Source organism: Muntiacus reevesi, chromosome 4 (genome assembly GCF_963930625.1).
Source record: "Muntiacus reevesi chromosome 4, mMunRee1.1, whole genome shotgun sequence".
In the NCBI taxonomy this organism is placed as follows: Eukaryota; Metazoa; Chordata; class Mammalia; order Artiodactyla; family Cervidae; genus Muntiacus; species Muntiacus reevesi.
The window spans coordinates 44,422,125-44,442,134 of NC_089252.1; the positions used below are offsets into that span (position 1 = coordinate 44,422,125).

The following is a 20,010-nucleotide window of genomic DNA, read 5'->3' on the forward strand; positions in this document are numbered from 1 at the left end:
AGAGTCTCAGAGAAAATAGGAAAGAAATTATCAAAAAAACAAAAAATAATTCCCCAGACCTGAAGAGCCTTACCATTGAAAAGGTTCCACCAGAAGGAATGAAAAAGGCCCACAACTAGACACAGTTCACAATCCAAAGATAAGGAGATAACCATAAAGACTGTAAATTAGGTTTCCACAAAAGGATAACCATCAGATTTGCAACAGATCTCTAACACCAACACTGGGTGTTTTAAATTCCAAAAACAAAGCTTTCAAAATTCAGAAGGAAAAACTGTATTATCAACTTATAATTCTGTATCTAAATTTCAACTAGGAACAAAAGCAAGTCATTTTCTAAATGTTCAAGAAATCAGAAAGTTTATCACCAGCATATCATTTCTAAAACAAATACTTGGGTCAGGGGTAGGGATTGGGATCGTAGGATTAGCAATATATACAGCATGGACAATTAAGTCCTACTGTATAGCCCAGGGAACTATATTCAATATCCTATGATAAACCCAAATGGAAAAGAACATGAAAATATAAACAGGTGTAACTGAGTCACTTGCTGTAGAGCAGAAGCTAACACATTATAAACCAACTATACGTCAATAAAATTAAAAAAATAAAACTATTCAAGATTATATTCCAGTAAAATCAAAAAGGAGTTTAAAAAAGAGAAAGACATGAGATCCAAACAACAAACCGAACCCAGGAGTGCAATGTAATCTCAGGATAACAGATGTATAGCAGATCTAGAAAGCAAGCTGCCCAAATTATAAAAGGCTGAGAGCTCCAGAAAACCCATCTTCAAGAAAAGTTGAACCGTTACAGGATGAAAACACACTGCAATATTAAAGTTTTAACAATGATTTCCAGGAGCTATCCACAATAAAGCAGGGCTTTGTAACATTGCTAATTTAAGGAGCCAGGGTTTAACAACACAGAAGCTCCTCTACAGCTCCACACTACTTGGTTCTACGGTAACTTCTTACTTATATCCGCACACATATCACAAAGGCTGGTTATTAGTATTCATTTTGCAGAGTCTTTCTGTAGAAGCACAGAGAAGTTTAGAAAAGTTATAAGCCATAATATAAAAGTTACAAATCTTGACAATGTATTAGAAAATGAAGGCTAGAATGGGAAAGAAGGATAGTTGTTGTATGGTCACACAGTCGTGTCCAAGTCTTTGTGACCCCATAGACTGCAACACGCCAGGCTTCCCTGTCCTTCACCATCTCCCATAACTAGCTCAAACTCATGTCTGTTGAGTCAGTGATGCCATGCCATCTTATCCTCTATGGTCCCCTTCTCCTCCCGCCTTCAATATTTCCCAGCATCAGGGTCTTTTCTAATGAGTCGGTTCTTTGCATCAGGTGGCCAAAGTATTGGAGTTTCAGCTTCAACATCAGTCCTTCCAACAAACACTCAGGACTGATCTCCCCTAGGATGGACTGGGTGGATCTCTGCTGTCCAAGGGCCTCTCAAGAGTCTTCTCTAACATCACAGTTCAAAAGCATCAATTGTTCTGCGCTCAGCCTTCTTTATGGTCCAACTCTCACATCCATACATGACAAGAAGGGTGGAAGCAAGGAGAACAAAAGGAAAACGGTGGGTGCTAAATCCTCTCTAAGACTGGAAAGGAAAGCGGTGTCTAAAACTGATGGTCATAAAACAGAAATCTGGGACGTCCCTGGTGGTCTAGTCGCTCAGAACCCTCCATCCAATGCAGGGGACACCAGGTCAATCCCTGGTCCAGGAAGATCCCACACAACTAAGCCCGAATGCCACAACTCCTGAGCCCACGCTCTAGAGCCTGTGATCCACAAGAAGCCACTGCAATGAGAAGAGCAGGCACCGCAACAAGAGTCGCCCCCACTCTCTGCAACAAGAGAAAGCTCGTGCACAGCAACTAGGACCCAGCTTAGCCAAAACTACTAACAAAACAAATGCAATTAAAGAAATGCAGACTTCATTAGCATGATTAAAATTAGTTTTTAAAAAAGCAAAGAACAAAAGAAACAGGAATTTAACTATTATGGAAAGTTTAAAATAATAATAATAAAATAATCAACAGTATATTTTAGGAACAAAAATGTACCTCATAGAAATCAAAGTGCTCGGGGCAGGTAGAAAATACAATGACCTGAATTTCTTATCTACTGAGTCAAGCAACAGATACTGTTTAGAGTTGAAAGAAAAGTCAAAACACAGAAAGATATGCTTTATTTTTGACTTTTGGAATTAACCTAAAAAAAAAAAAAAACTAAAGAGAACGACCTTCATTAAAGGCAGTAATATCAGGATTTATGAAAGAAATCTAACAACAAAAAAATTTTCTGCCCTTTCACTTAAAAAAAGAATGAAAAAGATGAAGAAAAAGAAATAAAAAATTTTAAAATATTAAAACCGTTTCCAATTGGGGGGAGAAAGTCAAACAATGTCTAAGGTCATACAGTTGAAATCCATGATCCCCAATCAAAAAAAAAAAAGCTGTTAATCTAGATCTGCTTTTTACCTTCAATGTATGAATAATCATATGGAGAGCTCTGCACGTCTATGTTAAGTTTATATTGTTCTCTGAAAAGTCACACACAAAAAAAACCTTGTGGGGAATTGGCATGCCACTAACGGGTTTAAAATGAACATTCATATACAATAGTTTAGACTATGACACCAATTGATTTCATATCACTTTTACTTCAACTGTGAATTTAAATTCAGATTCCTGAATAAAAAGTCTAGCTGTCAAGATAACTCAATAGGGAAAGAATCTTTAACAAATTGTCCTGGGAAAACTGGATATCCATATGCAAAGGAAATTTTATCTCCACCTCACACCATAAACAAAAATTACCTCAAAACGGATAAACAATCTAAATGTAAAAATTAAAAGTATAAACTCTAGATGAAAACAGGAATAAATCTTTGACACTCCATAAGGCAATGTTTTCTTAGATTTGACATCAAAAGCACAAGCCACAAAGAAAAAACAGACAAAATTCAAAACATTTGTGCGTCAAAGTACATAGCAAAGAAAATGAAGTACAGTCCACAAAAAGGAAAAAGATACTTGAAAACCACCTAGCTGACAAAGAATTTATGTCTCAAGTATATAAAAAATATAAACAATAATAAAAAAAAAACCCCAATTTAAAAAATGGGCAAAAGGCTTGGACAGACATTTTTCCAAAGATATACAAAGAGCCAATAAGCACATGAAAACATGCTCAACATCGAGTCACCAGGAAAACGCTAACCAAAGCCACAAGAAGATACCGCTTCACATCCATGAGGTCAAGTATGCGGAGAAGTCGTAACACATACATTTCTGGGAGGAATGAAAACTGGTGTAGCAGTTGGAAAAAGAGTTGGGCAGTTTCTTAAGAACTTAAGAGTTATCACATGATCCGGAAATTATGTTCCTAGGTGTCTGTCCAAGAAAATCAAAAACATATATCCACACAAGACTTATACACTTAGGGATGAATGCTCACACTAATCAAAATGTGGAAATCACCCAAATGTACATAAACTCACGAAAGGATAAACAAAATGTGGTGTGTTTTATACAATGGAATATTATTCAACCACAAATAAGAAAGAAATACTGATACATGCTACAATAACCTGGAAAGATTATATGTTAAATCAAAGAAATCATAAGATTCTTTCCAAGAAAGGCCACATGTGACATTGTGTTAATATGAAATGTCCAGAATAGGCCAATCCATAGAGCCAAAGCAGACCAGTAGATGCTGAAGGCTGGGAGAAAGAGAACATAGGAAAGGACTGACAGTGACACGGGTTTCTTTGGGGGTGATGAAAATGTCTTGAAATTCAATAGTGGTGACGGCTGCACAACTTTGTAAATTGACCACAACCATTAAAAGGCTGAATTTTATGGTATGAGAATTATATTGCAAGAAAAAAATTTTTTAAATAGCTAAGATCCAATTCAGAAAAACAAAGGCACAAATGTTGACAAAAGACAAACATCTGGAGGATCTAATGGTTAGAAAAATGTCACCTTTATCAGACTAAATATTCATGTAAACCAGAGGGATGGTGCGGACCTAAGGAGCAAACACACACAAAAAGGTCTACTTCAGCTAAGAATACCTTGTTTACTATGAAAAATTATCTATTTCACTTTAAATTAATACCTGGTTTTGAATCTGCTTTCATAGACATGATCTCAAATGGAAGCCCTCCTGGAAATTGAGTTGTGTCCACTAATAACAGCCTTGAGTTACATGGTGGATTCTGTTACATCTATCATATGTATTAGTCTACTTCTTGACCCAATAGATGGGAACTTGGAGGGATGAGGACCTCTAAGCTCAACACCCTCCTTCCCCACTAACTTCCCACTTTCCCTCTGTATCCCAACAGCACCCAAAGGTACCAGGATGGCAAGTAAGGAACCAAATACTCAAAGTCTTTTAGGTAGAAAATCTTCTGTTACAGAATTACTTAAACCTCTGAGTAGATCTTCTGTGTCTGTTGTACTAGAATCTATTAAGCTATAATCACTGGCTCTTTCACTAGATTCTTGCAAACACATTCGCTCTCATTCTCTGACACACAAAAGATAACTCTCAGTGCACTAAAGGAAGGGGGTGAGACAACCTTAAAAAAAAAAAGTTACAACAATAGGTCCCCCTCCACCCGCACCCTTGGGAGAAGTAGGAAGAGTGGGTTAACCAGGTTAAATTGTAGCAGGGACCTTTTTGAGGAACGCACCAGTAGCGTATTGAAATTACGCAACTGGAGAAGGCAAGGGTAGAAAAGGTGCTCTGGCTGAAGAAGAGGAGGGACTTCAGACGACAACTACTCTGCCTCTCGTCCACCACTGTGCTTGCCCTGCCAGAGGCTCTTCTGGAGGAAGAAAGCAGGGCAGTAGCAGTGACGAAAGCCCAGGCCACCAGACTGTATGAGCTTCTTCCAGATTAATTCACAACTAGTTAGTTAATTCACAAACTGTTAGGCTGGCACAAAAGTAGCTCTGGTTTTGGACCGTGAATTTTAAATCATTTTAACTAGGCTCAAACACATCTTTATTATTCACCAGAGGAATCGTCACAACACCACATTTTTGCCAATGAGAAACAAGTCTGTTTATTCCTGCAGCATAAATATCCATGCTCCAGGATTTGATGAACTCTTGGAAAGCATTTTCTGCCTCCTGCTGGTTGTGAAACCGTTTTCCCTGCAAAAAGTTGTCAAGATGCTTGAAGAGTGGTAGTCAGTTGGCAAGAGGTGGTCAGGTGAATATGGCAGACAAGGCAAAACTCTGTAGCCCAATCCGTTCAACTTTTGAAACGTTGGTTGTACAACACGCAGTTGGGAGTTGTCGTGGAGAACTGGGCCCGTTCTATTGACCAATGCCGGCTGCAGACGCTGCAGTTTTCAGTGCATCTCATCGATCTGCTGAGCATACTTCTCAGATGTAATGGCTTCGCTGGGACTGAGAAAGCTGCAGTCGATCAGACAGGCAGCAGACCTCCAGACACAGACCATGACCTTTCTTTGGTGCAAGTTTGACTTTAGGAAGTGCTGTGGAGCTTCTTTTTGGTCCAACCACTGCGTTGGTTGCCAACTGTTGTATAAAATCCACTTGTCATTGCACATCACAATCCAATGGAGAAACGGTTTGTTGCTCCTGAGTAGAATAACAGATGACAACATTTTTCAAAACAATGATTTTTTTTGATTTGAGGTCAGCTTATGTGGCACCCGCTAATGGAGCTTTATCACCTCTCCAATTTGCTTCAAATGCTGACCGACCAAAGAGTGATCGATGCTGAGTTCTTCAGCAACTTCTTGCATACTTGTAGGAGGATCAGCTTAGAGGATTGCTCTCAGTTGGTCGCCGTCAACTTCTGGCGGCTGACCACCGCCCTCCTCATTTTCAAGGCTCTCCTTTGCAAAACTTCTTGAACCAGCACTGCACTGTATGCTCATTGGGCATTGCTAGACCCAAAGTGCTGTTGATGTTGCAAGTGGCCTCTGATGCTTTATGACGCATTTTGAACTCAAGTAACAAAAACTGCTTGAATTTGCTTTTTGTCTAACATCATTTGTATAGTCAAAAGAAACAGCAAGTAGTAAGTCATTAGCAAAAAAACTACAGCAAGAAATACACATTTAAATGATGTATAACACAACCACATTCAAGAACGTATTCCAGTATCAAACGTCAAAGTTCAACAAAGAAAAACCACAATTACTTTTGCACCAACCTAATAAATCACAACCTAACAACATAAATGCTTTAAACAAGCAACTGGAACAAGTTGAACTGAATACATTCTTCTCTGACACATTTAAAATAAAATCTCAGACCCACCAGAGATGCTGGGAGGGTGCAAACAAAACCCTGTGCACACAAGAACGGAGGGGAAGGAGCAGTGACCCCGACAAGAGACTGGGCCAGACCTGCCTGAGTGTGAGCGTCTCCCGTGGAGGCCCGGGTCAGCAGGGGCCTGCCGCAGGGACAGGGGCTCTGACTGCAGACCTGGGAGGCGCGGCAAGTGGCCTAAGTCCTCTTGGAGGAGGTCACCAAGAGCCCGGCCGCAGACAACCCACAAACTGGAGAACCATTGTAACAGGGAAGTCCTCGCACTGTTGCAAAAGTTCTAGGGCCCACAACAGATTTCCAGCCTGGGGATCGGGCAAAAGGACTGTGAATCCCCAGGGAATTTGAATCTGAAAGCCAGTGGGATTTGATTACAGAATTTCCACAGGACTGGGGAAACAGACTCCTGGCTGACACAGTAAAACCTCATGCCCACCAGGACCCAGGAGAAAGGAGCAGTGACCCCACAAGAGACTGAGCCAGACTTCCCTATGAGTGTCCGGGAGTCTCCGGCGGAGTCGTGGGTCAACAGCGGCCTGCCACAGCGTCAGGGGCACCAACTACAACAGTCCTGGGAGCCACAGCCTGTGCTGGTATGATTTTTTTGAAGGAGGTGGCCATTATCACCATTATCCCTACCACAGTTTGGCCTGAGGCCAAACTACAGGGAGGGAACACAGCCCCACCCATTAACAGAAAATTGGATTAAAGATATACTGAGTATGGCCTTGCCCACCAGGGCAAGACCCAATTTCCCCAACAGCCAGTCCTTTCCATCAGAAGCTTGCACAAGCCTTTTATTCTCATCCATCAGGGGGCAGAATGAAAACCACAATCACAGAAAACTAACCAAACTGATCACATGAAACTATGAGCCATGCCATTAGAGCCACCCAAGATGGGCAGGTCACAATGGAGAGTTATGACAAAACGTGCTCTGCTGGAGAAGAGAACAGTAAGCTACTTCAGCATTCTTGCCTTGAGAACCCCATGAACGGTATAAAAAGGCAAAAAAGATAGTCGGACACTGAAAGATGAACTCCCCAGGCCGGTAGGTGCCCAGTATACTACTGGAGAAGAGCAAAGAAATAGCTCCAGAAGGAATGAAGAGGCTGAGCCAAAGTGGAAACCACACCCAGTTGTGGCTGTGTCTGGTGGTGAAAGAAAGTCCAATGCTGTAAAGAATATCATTGCATAGGAACATGGAATGTTAGGTCGATGATCAAGGTAAACTCAGTTCAGTTCAGTTCAGTCGCTCAGTTGCATCCAACTCTTTGCAACACCATGAACTGCAGCAGGCCAGTCTTCCCTGTCCATCACCAACTCCCAGAGCTTACTCAAACTCATGTCCATCGAGTCAGTGATGCCATCCAACCATCTCATCCTTGGTAGTCCACTTCTCCTCCTGCCTTCAATCTTTCCCAGCATCAAGGTCTTTTCAAATGAGTCAGTTCTTTGCAGCAGGTGGCCAAAGTATTGGAGTTTCAGCTGCACCATCAGTCCTTCCAATGAATATTCAGGACTGATCTCCTTTAGGATGGACTGATTGGACCTCCCTGCTGTCCAAGAGACTCTGAAGAGTCTTCTCCAACACCACAGTTCAAAAGCATCAATTCTTCAGCGCTCAGCTTTCTTTACAGTCCAACTCTCACATCTGTACATGACTACTGGAAAAACCATAGCTTTGACTAGATCGACCTTTGTTGGCAAGGCAAATTGTAAGTGGTCAAACAGGAGATGGCAAGAGTGAACATAACATTATAGTAATCAGTGAACTAAAATGGACTGTAATCTGCGATTTTAATTCAGATGACCATCATACCTACTACTGTATTCAAGAATCCTTTAGAAGAAATGAAGTAGCCCTCATAGTCAACAAAAGAGTACGAAATGCAGTACTTGGGAGCAACCTCAAAAACGACAGAATGATCTGTTTGTTTCCAAGGCAAACCATTCAACATCACAGTAATCCAAGACTATGCCCCAACCACTAATGCCCAAGAAGCTGAAGTTGAAAGGTTCTACGAAGACCTGCAAGACCTAGAACTAACACCCAAAAAAGGTGTCCTTTTCATCACGGGGGAATGGAATGCAAAAGTAGGAAGTCAGGAGATACCTGGTCTAACAGGCAAGTTTGGCCTTGGAGTACAAAATGAAGGGCAAGGGTTAACAGAGTTTTGCCAAGAGAACACACAGGTCATAGCAAACACCCTCTTCCAACAACACAAGAAAAGACTCTACACATGGACATCACCAGATGGTCAACATCGAAATCAGACTGATTATATTCTTTGCAGCCCAAAATGGAGAAGCTCTATACAGTCAGCAAAAACAAGACCGGGAGCTGACTGTGGCTCAGATCATGAACTCCTTATTGCAAAATTCAGACTTAAATTGAAGAAAGTACAGAAAACCATTAGGCCATTCAGGTATGACCTAAATCAAATCCCTTACGATTATACAGTGGAAGTGACAAATAGACTCAAGGGATTAGATCTGATAGAGTGCCAGAAGAATTATGGATGGAAGTTCGTGATACTGTAGACGAGGCAGTGATCAAAACCATCCCCAAGAAAAAAGAAATGCAAAAAGGCAAAATGTTTGTCTGAGGAAGCCTTACAAATAGCTGAGAAAAGAAGAAAAGTGAAAAGCAAAGGAAAAATGGAAAAATGTACCCATCTAAATGCAGAGTTCCAAAGAATAACAAGGAGAGATAAGTAAGCCTTCCTCAGCAATCAATGCACAGAAATAGAGGAAAAAAATAAAATGGGAAAGACTAGAGCTCTCTTCAGGAAAATTAGATACCAAGGGAACATTTCATGCAAAGATGGGCTCAATAAAGGACAGAAATGGTATGGACCTAACAGAAGCAGAAGAGATTAAGAAGAGGTGGCAAGAATACACAGAAGAACTGACCTTAATGACCCAGATAATCACAATGGTGTGATCACTCACCTACAGCCAGACACCCTGGAGTGTGAAGTCAAGTGGGCCTTAGGAAGCATCACTACAAACAAAGCTAGTGAAGGTGATGGAATTCCACTTGAGCTATTTCAAATCCTAAAAGATGATGCTGTTAAAGTGCTGCACTCATTATGCCAGCAAATTCAGAAAACTCAGCAGTGGCCACAGGACTGGAAAAGGTCAGTGTTCATTCCAATCCAAAGAAGGGTAACACCAAAGAAAGTTCAAACTACCACACAATTTCACACGCTAGCAAAGTAACGCTCAAAATTCTCCAAGCTAGGCTTCAACAGTTTGTGAACCGAGAACTTCCACATGTTCAAACTGGATTAAGAAAAAGCAGAGGAACCAGAGAACAAACTGACAATGTCCATCGGATCATGGGAAATGCAAGCGAATTCCAGAAGCACATCTATGTCTGTTTCATTGACTACACTAAAGTCTTTGTGTGGATCACGGCAAATTGTGGAAAACTCTTAAAAGATAGTATTACCAGACCACCTATTGCCTCCTGCGAAACCGGTATGCAGGTTGAGAAGCAACAGTGAGAACGAGACATGGAACAGACTGGTTCCAAATTGGGAAAGGAGTACATCAAGGCTGTATACTGTCACCCTGCTTATTTAACTTATACACAGAGTATATCATGCGAAATGCCGGGCTGGATGAAGCACAAGCTGAAATTAAGAAATATCAAAAACCTCAGATATGCAGATGACACCACCCTTATGGCAGAAAGCAAAGAGGAACTAAAGAGCCTCTTCATGAAGGTGAAAGAGGAGAGTGAAAAAGCTGGCTTAAAACTCAACATTCAAAAAATGAAGATCATGGCATCCAGTTCCATCACATCATGGCAAATAGATGGGAAAATAATGTAAAAAGTGACAAGACTTTATTTTACTGGGCTCCAAAATCACTGCAGATGGTGACCGCAGCCATGAAATTAAAAAGACTCTTGCTCCTTGGAAGAAAAGCTATAACAAACCCAGACAGCATATTAAAAAGCAGAGGCATTACCTTGCCGACCAAGGCCCATATAGTCGAAGCTAGTTTTTCCAATAGTCACGTATGGATGTGAGAGTTGAACCAGAAAGAAGGCTGAGTGCCGAAGAATTGATGCTTTTGAACTGTGATGTTGAAAAAGACTCAAAAGTCCCTTGGACTGCAAGGAGATCAAATCAGCCAATTCTAAAGAAAATCAATCCTAAATATTCATTGGAAGGATTGATGCTGAAACTGAAACTCCAATACTCTGGCCACCTGATGCAAAGAGCCAACTCACTGGAAAAGACACTGCTGCTGGGAAAGACTGAAGGCAGGAAAAGGGGACAAGAGAGGAGTGGATGGCATCACTGATTCATCACCAACATGAATCTGAGCAAACTCTGGGAGATGGTGAAGGACAGGGAAGCCTGGCGTGCTGCAACCCATGGGGTTGAAAGAGTCGGACACCACTGAGCGACTGAACAATCGCACCCTGAAAGCTTCTAACACATGAGGCGTTATTGTAATCATCTCTGACTATTTGTTATTGTTGTTGTTTAGCTGCTCAGTCCTGTCTGACTCCTCGTGAACAGAGACCGTCGCCCGCCAAGCACCTCTGTCCATGGGATTTGCCAGGCAAGAGTACTGGAATGGGTAGCCATTTCCTGCTCCAGGGGATCTTCCCAACCCAGGGACTGACCTCGCATCTCATGCATTGGCAGGCTTCTTTATCACTGAATCACCTGGAAAGCCCAATGTGACCCTCATCTCCTGGCTTAAATGCTCGGCCAATCAGATCCTGTCTCCCCTAAGAACTGAAGGGGGTGTGCTGGTATTCTGCTGGTCACCTGAACTGCAAGTGACAAAATGTAGGGATGTCGCACTCTGCTATGACTGGACAAGAGTCCTAGTACTGGCCCCCAAGGCAGTCTCAAAAAGGGAAATGGTCAGGCAGCCTCTTCAGGGTCTAAGGGAGGGGCCTCATCAAATAAGGCCCCTCCCCCAGGAAAAGCACAGGCACAGGAGTCACTGAGGCAGTGAGGTCTAAATTCCCAAATTCCGGACCTTCTGCACAGGGGACACCAGCACTAGCCAGCAGTGACCTGCTCTGGTGACATGGGCTCCCAGGAAGTGGTCCTGAGTCATAATGGACAAAGATAAAGGAAATCCTCTGAGCGGCATTATGAGCCAAACATGCAACATTCAGGCCTGCTGGCCATTTCCTCTACAGCCAAGAATTTAGGCAACAAACCAATGCCCGTGATTTTTCCCAGTCCTTTAACTTACTTCACTTTCCCTCTGATGATCAGAATATACTCTGAATCAGAAACCATTCAGATCTTCCTCTTTGCCTCCTTTCTAATTAGATGTTTAGCCAGTTGTCTGGTTTTCCCCTTAATATCATGTCATATAAACAGGGTATTGTTTATCATTCAACTTAGTTCACGGAGTGCAGGAGGACAGGTAGGGGACACCTCGTGGACCTGAAGGAAACTGGGCAGAGCAGCACAGCTTAGGCTCTGAGGAGCGCTGACTCTGAAGTTAGACCTCTGAAGTTAAAAATCCCAGGTCTTCCAGTATCAAGCTGTGTGATTTCCGTCTGGTCATTCAGCCACTCTGGGCCTCACTTTTTGTGAGAACTATTTAAATAAGTATGTATGTAAAGTTCTGAACCCAGAGTCAGGCACATAATAAGCACGTTATTATAATGGATATCTGCCACCATTATCATCAAGGTTTGCAATGAGGAGTGGGGAGAGCTACAGCACATCTTTAAGTGCAAACGATGCTATTAAGCAGTACGGCAAAATCTGGGGTGATAACTCAGCATTTGCATAGCTCATACCCTCCTCACTTCTGAAAATTCTCCTGTTTCCTAAGGCAACCTGTGGGGGAGGGGCCATCTTCTAGCAAGTGCAGGGAGAAGCAAACACAGCTAATTTACAGAAAAAAATGATAAAGCTGACCCACAAAATAAAATGGGAGAGAAGAGAGGGCTGAGGGCCAGAGACGAGAGTGGAGGGAGAGAAAGGGAGACAATAACAGAAAGAGAGAAAAATCTTGGTTTTCAACCACTTTCCAGTTCCTGGTTCCACTCCAACCTATAAGCACTGACTGCCTTTTCTGCCCTCCGTGGTTTTCAGTCGATAAGTCATGTCCTACTCTTTTGCAATTCCATGGACTGGAGTCTGCCAGGCTCCTGTGTTCATGGCATTTCCCAGGCAAGAATACTGGAGTGGGTTGCCATTTCCATCTCCAAGGGATCTTCCTGACCCAGGGATCGAACCTGCATCTCCGGCATTGCAGATGGGTTCTTTACCACTGAGCCAACAGGGAAGCCCTTTTTTACCTTTCACCAATAAATTCTCCACTTTTTATTAAGCTGTGACCAACATTTGTAAAAAGTCTAACACAAGTCTTGGGAAAGTTTTCATCAACAACAAAAAAAGCTTAGAAGAGGTCAAGTTACATATACCCATTAGTACACAAAAACTAAGACAATATTGCAGATACAAATAACCACAAACTTCAGTATCCTCAATCCACCCTACATCTGATGCATTAATTTACAAGGCTCAGGCCTTGTTTCAAAAGCTCTACAGGTGTTATTAGCTCTACAGCTGAGACTCACCCTTACACTTAACCATATGAACATCCTTTACCTACAAGCAGGTTCTCTGTATAAACTAGCATAGTGCATAAAACGTATTAATATAGTTTTCACTGGGAATTAAGTAATTTTTGAAACAGCTGGAGAGAAAATGGCAGGCACTACTCAAAACAAAACAATTTACCTTTCTCTTGCCGATGTTCACCAAAGCAGCCAGGTAACCAGCCAACATCCCTCCCCCCAATACACCCCACTCCAAAAATCCGTAATAAACATACACATTGAATCTTTTACCATATTCCACTTTCTTCTTATTCTGAAAAAGTAACGCTAACAACACACGTCTATGTTGTGCAAACTGACTGCAGTTAAAAGTTTCTATTCATCCGTTCTTCGAAGACTATTTACTTTTTAATCAGGATTTCCCTCCTTAAGTATCTTATTTATGCCGTCAGTAACTCAGCGGCCCATTAAAAAAAAAAAAATCTGGCTCGTTTATCACAATTCTGTCTCAGTTAGGGCTTTGAAGGTTACCAGCTCCGGGGGAAAAAAAATATATATCTTTTCTGTTCTAACCTCAACACAGCCCATTTCAAACCTCTACTCTACAATACAAGCGTATCAACAATAAAGTTATGACCTTGTTCTCATGACAACACGGACTTTGCGGAGTTCTTACCCATAGTACTAAGAAAAACACCAAGGTTTAAGGCCGATGATGAAAAGCAGGATTCCCAAAAGACTACGCTCCTCTCCAAGACGTGCAAGGAGCACTGGTGGGAGGAAGGGGCCTTCCTCGTGACAGATCGTCCTGAACAGTAGTAGCATCACCCCAAGGAGAGAGAATTCTAAAAGCAACTTCACGTTTCCGAAAACAGCCTCCCACTCAAGTCAGTGGCCCGGAGACTGAGGAATCGCCAGACACGTACACCCCTCGCGAACGTGGAAAAGCAAACCCTACTCCCGACTTCATCCCTTAAAATAAATGGAGGAAGTTGGGTCCCCAGGAGCCCCTGGCGAGAGCGGCCGCGGCCCCTCGCTCCAGGTGTGCGTACCCCCGACGGACCCCACGGGTCGGCTCACCCTGGGCCCCAGGGCCCGCCACCCCTGCGTGGCCCGGGCGTCCTCCGCCGCCGAGCGCTCCCCCCGCGGCCGCGCGGGCGCCTGCTCGGACGCCGGCCAGGCTCGGAGCTCGGGGCTCCGCCAACCGCTCCCCGCGAAACAAGAAGGTGGCGGCCGGCGACGTTGCGGTTTCCCCGCCTCCCCTCCCCTCCCATCCCCTCCCCCGCGGCCTCCGCTCTCCACTCCCGCGCCCCCGCTTACCCTCAACTCCTCGAAATCCGCCATTTTATACCACCCGCGGGCGCCGCCGCCGCTGCCGCCACAGCACCCCCGCCCGCTGCCGCCAACAACGCCGCCGCCACCACGGCCGCCGCCGCCGCCTCCAGCACCATCCTGCACTGGGGGCCGCTAAAGACGCCGCGGCCGCCGCCGCCGCTGCCGCCGCCGCCGGACCTGTCACGTGATAGGCGCTGGAGCCCCGCCCCCCGGCGAGCACGGCCCCGCCCACCCAGCCCACAGCCTTCCGCCCGCGTCTTCCGCCCGCGCGCTGGCCCTCCCCGCGCGGCGCTGTCCTCGCCCGCGGGTCCCCGCCTTCTCCCGCGGCCTGCCCGCCTTCCCGCACGCCTTCCGGCCAACCCGGGTCGGTAGCCGTGCAGCCCTCTGCCTCCGGTCCCCGGCCTGGATGCCAGGCCTCAGTTCCTGAAGCGCCGGGGCGACTGCTGCGTTACCGGAGGGCCTGGGCGGAGGGAGTGACGGAGAAGAGGTGGCCTGGGACTCGTGACTGGAACATTTGGGGAAAATTCTTACGGGGCCCATCCCCACGGTGGCTGTGGACAGAGGGGTCCACCCAAAATAAAGGCATCCCCTGGGTTAGTTGCGGCGGAGCAACCTAAACGTGGATGTTGGATAAGCTATTGTTCCCATCTCGTGATGCAGGGTTGGTAAGACCTCTTTGGGTTGCCCGCAGCCTCAAAGTGCTAACCTGGCTAGTTCTTTCTGACTTTGAAGGGCGACTGAATGTCAAGGATTGCAGAGTTGAGCGGGTTGGGGGAAGGAAGTTGGAGAAGTGAAATAGGAGCGCGCCCAGAAGGGCCCTGATAGAGGGGTCAGGGAAATCAGATAGGTGGGAAAGATGAAATGCCAGAGGCAGAGACGATGGAAGTTTCACCTCACCCCTGAAGTGCTGACCAAGGATGAGACAAGGTGCTGAGTCAAGCTGGTCAGAAATTAGCTGGACCAAGTCTGGGATTCAGGTTTCCTTGAAGAAGTGGATGGAGCCCATTTCAGACACCTAATGTTGACCCCTGGACCAAAAATAGTTTTCCAGTCTGACTTTTCACCTAATTCCTGTTCATCCTTCTGATCTCAGTTTAAGTATCACTCTTTCAGAAAGACTTCTTAAACCCACATGGCGCCTGTGCAGTGCTTAGTTGTTCAATCGTGTCCGACTCTGTGACCCCTATGGACGGTAGCCCGCCAGGCTCCTCTATCCATAGGGATTCTCCAGGCCAAAATACTAGAATGGTTTGCCATGGGCTCCTCCAAGAGATCTTCCCAACCCAGGAATTGAACCCTGGTCTCGTGCATTGCAGGCGGGTTCTTTATCATCTGAGCCGCCGGCGCCATTTTCTTGCAGATCCTTCTCTGACCGCTCACAGAACCGGAACCTTTCCTTCCTGGTGTTTTTACAGGGTAATTATGTAGGTCTTTGTGTAATTATTATATAAATAATTCATGTTTACCTTTTTTCCTTAAAAATGTTTTTAAACCCACTAGACTGTAATGACTGACAGATGCCTGAAAAATTGTTGGCCTCCTATTTAGTGAGTAAAAGAATGAACAGTATCAGGCTAGAGTACCTTCATATTCTGGCTTTCCACCATTGATTTCGTGGTCTCAGTTGGACTTAGTTTTGATATTGGCTTATTAGTCTTAGGCCTTGACTTCCACCTCCGAGTTTAACATTGTTCAACAGACATTTAAGTGAAGGCCTATGTGGGCTAGGAGCTTTAGGGGAATATATGAGTAGAATATAATACAGCCCTTCCTTCAAGGCACTTACAACTCACAAGAGGCACTGACACGCAAAACCAAGAAAAGCCACGCTACAATTACTGAAGTGTTCATTGTAGGGTTGGGTAGCTTTGCCTGCAAAGAGTCTAGATGCTGTCTTAGACTGGCCTAAACCACCACTTGGTCTCAGCAGGCCAGATTACTAATTGGGCATCTTTCCTAAACTATACTCCCTAATATTAATTCAATATTTGTTTAAAGGAAAGGCTGAATGGTAATGGGTAAAAAGCAAGTCTCTTTTTACTGTCATAAACAATTTAGCTCTGATCCAACTTTGTAAATCCTACTCATCAAAAAGAAATCTCTGCACTTAGTTGGATATAACTTCTTTATAGTGTGGTATAATACATCCTTGGATGAGATTTGAGGAAGGAGGTAAGCACCGAAGTCTCACCATTACTGTAGACCACATACCTAACTACCCCGCCTGCCACGTGTAGAACTGTTCCCCTAGAGCAATTCCATTTAACAATTTTCTCATTACATTTTTAAGTGATTAACTATGATAACACTTTATGGATTGAGGTTCTAGGCAGTTACCTGGCTGAACCACCCCCTTTATCTAGCTTCAATTAAAAACATAAGTATTGTAATTAAAGTTTCCTGTGGCTCAGATGGTAAAGTGTCTGCAATGCAGGAGACCCAGGTTCTATCCCTGGGTTGGAAAGATCCCCTGAAGAAGGAAATGGCAGCCCACTCCAATTTTCTTGCCTGGAAAATCCCATGGACCACGGAGCCTGGTAGGCTACTGTCCATGGGGTCGCAAAGAGTCAGACATGACTGAGCGACTTCATTTCAAGTTTATCCTACACAGACTCAAAAGTCTCACAAGTAGTTTTTCCACATATTAGCTGTCTTAACTACGGCAAAGTCTCAACTCAGTTTTTCTAATCTATTCCAGATCTCAGGATGTTGAAGAATTAAATGAGATCAGGAATTTAAGTATACTTTATAAACTTACCTTTGATAGGTGATTGTATTTAAACAGCTGATAAGCATACACACAAAAAAAATTAAGCACTTAAATATCTATATGATATATTCCAATACTTTAGAAAAGAATATTCTCTTTTCTAGTTGGATGATGCATGAGATACTGAATTTACTTTCCAAGCACCTGTCTTCTTAATCCTTTCCCTGCCTATCTGTAGACCCATCAGTCTCTTGATCTCAGTATCTCTCATTTTGTTTCCACTGATTTCCTCCTTTTTCCCTGTATCCGTATTCAAGGCTCCTAGATAGTTCCAAGACACCTTTGTTGCTTTGCCGAGCGCACATCTATTTTAATCAGATTTCTTCACATCTTTTGCACTTTGCCTTAGCCTTTACTGAATAGTATCAAAAGAAAATGAACAATGAATTTATCTTTTATATTCCCATTTTAACACAAAATTTGAAAGCATAACAATAAATAGCTATACTTTCCAACTAGATTCAGCAATTATTAATATTTGAACAATTTTTATTAAGGTATAAATAACATAGGTAAACCCTCGTATCTTAAGTGAACTCTTCATCTAGTTTTGAAAAATGTTTATCAAGACACAGCACTTTCATCGCCCCAGAAAATTCCCTTCTGCCCCTTCTCAGTCAAACCTCCCATCAGAAATAATCAATGATCTGATTTCTAATACTGTAGAGAGAATTTTAAAATGAGGCAAACTTCTTTATTTTAAAATGCTGTTATAACCTCAGTGCCAAAACCAGACAAAAATTAATTCTCCTATCTAAATATAAGTAGATTTTACCCCAGTAATGCAAGGATGGTTTTACCCTAGCATATATGTTAGAGACTTGGTAACTTGGTACAACTCAACAACAGAACAAAATTCTGGATTTAGAACATCATTAACAAGTGCCAAGAGTAAAGAGTTATATGGTCAAAATCGTAGAAGGCAATATTTCAGGCATTTAAACTGAACATTTATCCTGAGGAATTTGACAATCAAAAGTAAAATCTATAAACTGGGACTTCCCTGGTGGCTCAGTGGTGAATCCACCTGCCAATGCAAGAGACAAGAATAATGGGTTAAATCCCTGTATCAGGAAGGTCCCTCGGAGACGGAAATGGCAACTCCCACTCCGGTATTCTTGCCTGGGAAATCCCATGGACAGAGGAGCCTGGCGGGCTGCAGTCCATGAGATTACAGAGTCAGATAGGACTTAGCAACTGAACAATGACAAACTAAAATATAACATTTGCAAAGTCCAATAAACAACCCCAATATTTAATACAAGATCCCACAGAGTAAAGATAAACCAGAAATGTCAGCATGTCCACAAATTACATTCAGTTTTTATACTAATCAGGAAATCTCACTCCTTGAATATTGAAAAACAGGTCCAGGATAGTACTCTACAGACACTGGGCAGAAACAAAAATTCTCTCCAGATAAAGATCATATCACTTCAAACCTCAAATTAACCTACAGATAATTTTCCAAGTTAAATGACCAACACGTAATCAAAAATCAGAAAAAGACTGCAATAAAAACATGCCTACACAAGTAAGTAAATTAACAAGCAAACCTTGAAAAATATTATAGATACTCTAGAATTGAGAAGTTAAAAAACTCAATGGATAGGTGTAATAGTCTATTACTCACAATTTAAGAGAATAACTGGAACATGTTAGAATGCTAGAATGAAGGTAAGGGAAATAAAAAGATGGGAAATGTGTAAGAAAATGTTAGACATAAATTTGAGACAGAGAAGATAATGTTGAAAAAGTCTACCAGATGTTTGATTGGAGTCCTCAAAGAGCAAAAAATACTCTTTTTATATATGACAAGATGAAATTGGAGATTTTCACACTGAGTGAAAAAAAAATCACTGTGGGTAAAGGGTTAATAAAACCCTTTTCCTTTCCGCATGAAAACTTGAACTTCAGTTAATTTCCTAGCTCTTTTCACCTGGAAACATAATAGAGGATTATGATAAAAATGACCTCTGATTAGTAAATTGCCTCTGGACCAGGAAGAACTGTAAATGGTCTACATTTATAGACCTGATGGAGATACCATATTAAGGACTTAATGAGTTCAGTTCACCAGCAAAACACAGCAATTGTAAATGTGTATCACTTAAATGACATGTCCTTAATGTATCATTCAGAACTACAGTGAGAAGTAAACAAAAGCCCACAAGTATGGTCAAGCATTTTACCATACTATCTCAGTAATTGATACAAAAAGCAAACAAAATCATTAAAGATACAGATTTTTGGAACTGCATGATTAGCAAATCTGACTCAGTGACCACAAATAATGTGCGTGCATGCTCAGTCGCTTCAGTCGTGTCTGAGTCTGTGCGACCCCATGGACTGTAGCCCCCGCCCCACCCCCCGGCTCCTCTGTCCATGGGATTCTCCAGGCAAGACTAAAGCACACACACTCAGACCCTTCTTTCCCTCTTCAGAGAAGAAGGATTCAGAGAAGAATGTGCCTTTCTCGCTGTCAAGTAAGCCAGATGCCTTGTGTGCAGCTTTATTGGAAGAATTTCACGTGATTAAAAGACGGGTGACTGTTTTTTTGTAAAGTCACCAGGAGAAATCCTTATCCAAACACTGCAGTAGCTCCCTGCCAGCTGGGGTGCCCTGATTTGTCCCCGGGTCCCAGTCTGATCAGACTCAACCATGTTTGTCTGAGGTAGAGCTGTGAGAAGACCCAGAACGGGACTTGCAGAAAATGCATTATTTTAAGTACATATGGAACATTTACCAAAGTTGATCATGACAGGGGAAGCCTCAACAATTTAAAATATTGTGATAAAATATGCACAACATAAAATTTACGACCTTAAACCCTTTCAAGTGTACAATACAGTGCCATTAAGTATAGTCACATTTTGTACAACCATCACCACCGTTCATCTCCTGAACTCTTTTCACCTTGCTAAACTGAAGCTCTATGCTCATTAAATAGTAACTCCCTATTCTCTTCTTCTCCCCAGCCCCTGACAACCACCA

At 42.9% G+C, this 20,010-nt stretch overlaps 1 protein-coding gene across 8 annotated transcripts in view; it reads right to left on the minus strand.

Annotated features, from left to right (window-relative positions):
- The window catches only part of PIAS2 (protein inhibitor of activated STAT 2), a 98,461-nt gene extending 84,048 nt beyond the window's left edge, over positions 1-14,413 (minus strand). For 6 of the 8 annotated variants that reach the window (XR_010662906.1, XM_065932651.1, XM_065932646.1 and 3 more), the window contains exon 1: positions 14,232-14,413. Coding sequence is in view for 5 of the 8 variants with exons in the window: in XM_065932651.1 (XP_065788723.1) it covers positions 14,232-14,255 (24 nt within the window). In the remaining 3 variants the exon portion in view is untranslated. Of the gene's footprint in view, positions 1-13,587; positions 13,608-13,991; positions 14,104-14,231 lie in introns of those variants that run through there. The other 2 variants (XM_065932647.1, XM_065932649.1) reach the window with 2 other exon arrangements.
- Positions 14,414-20,010: the final 5,597 nt, after the last annotated feature.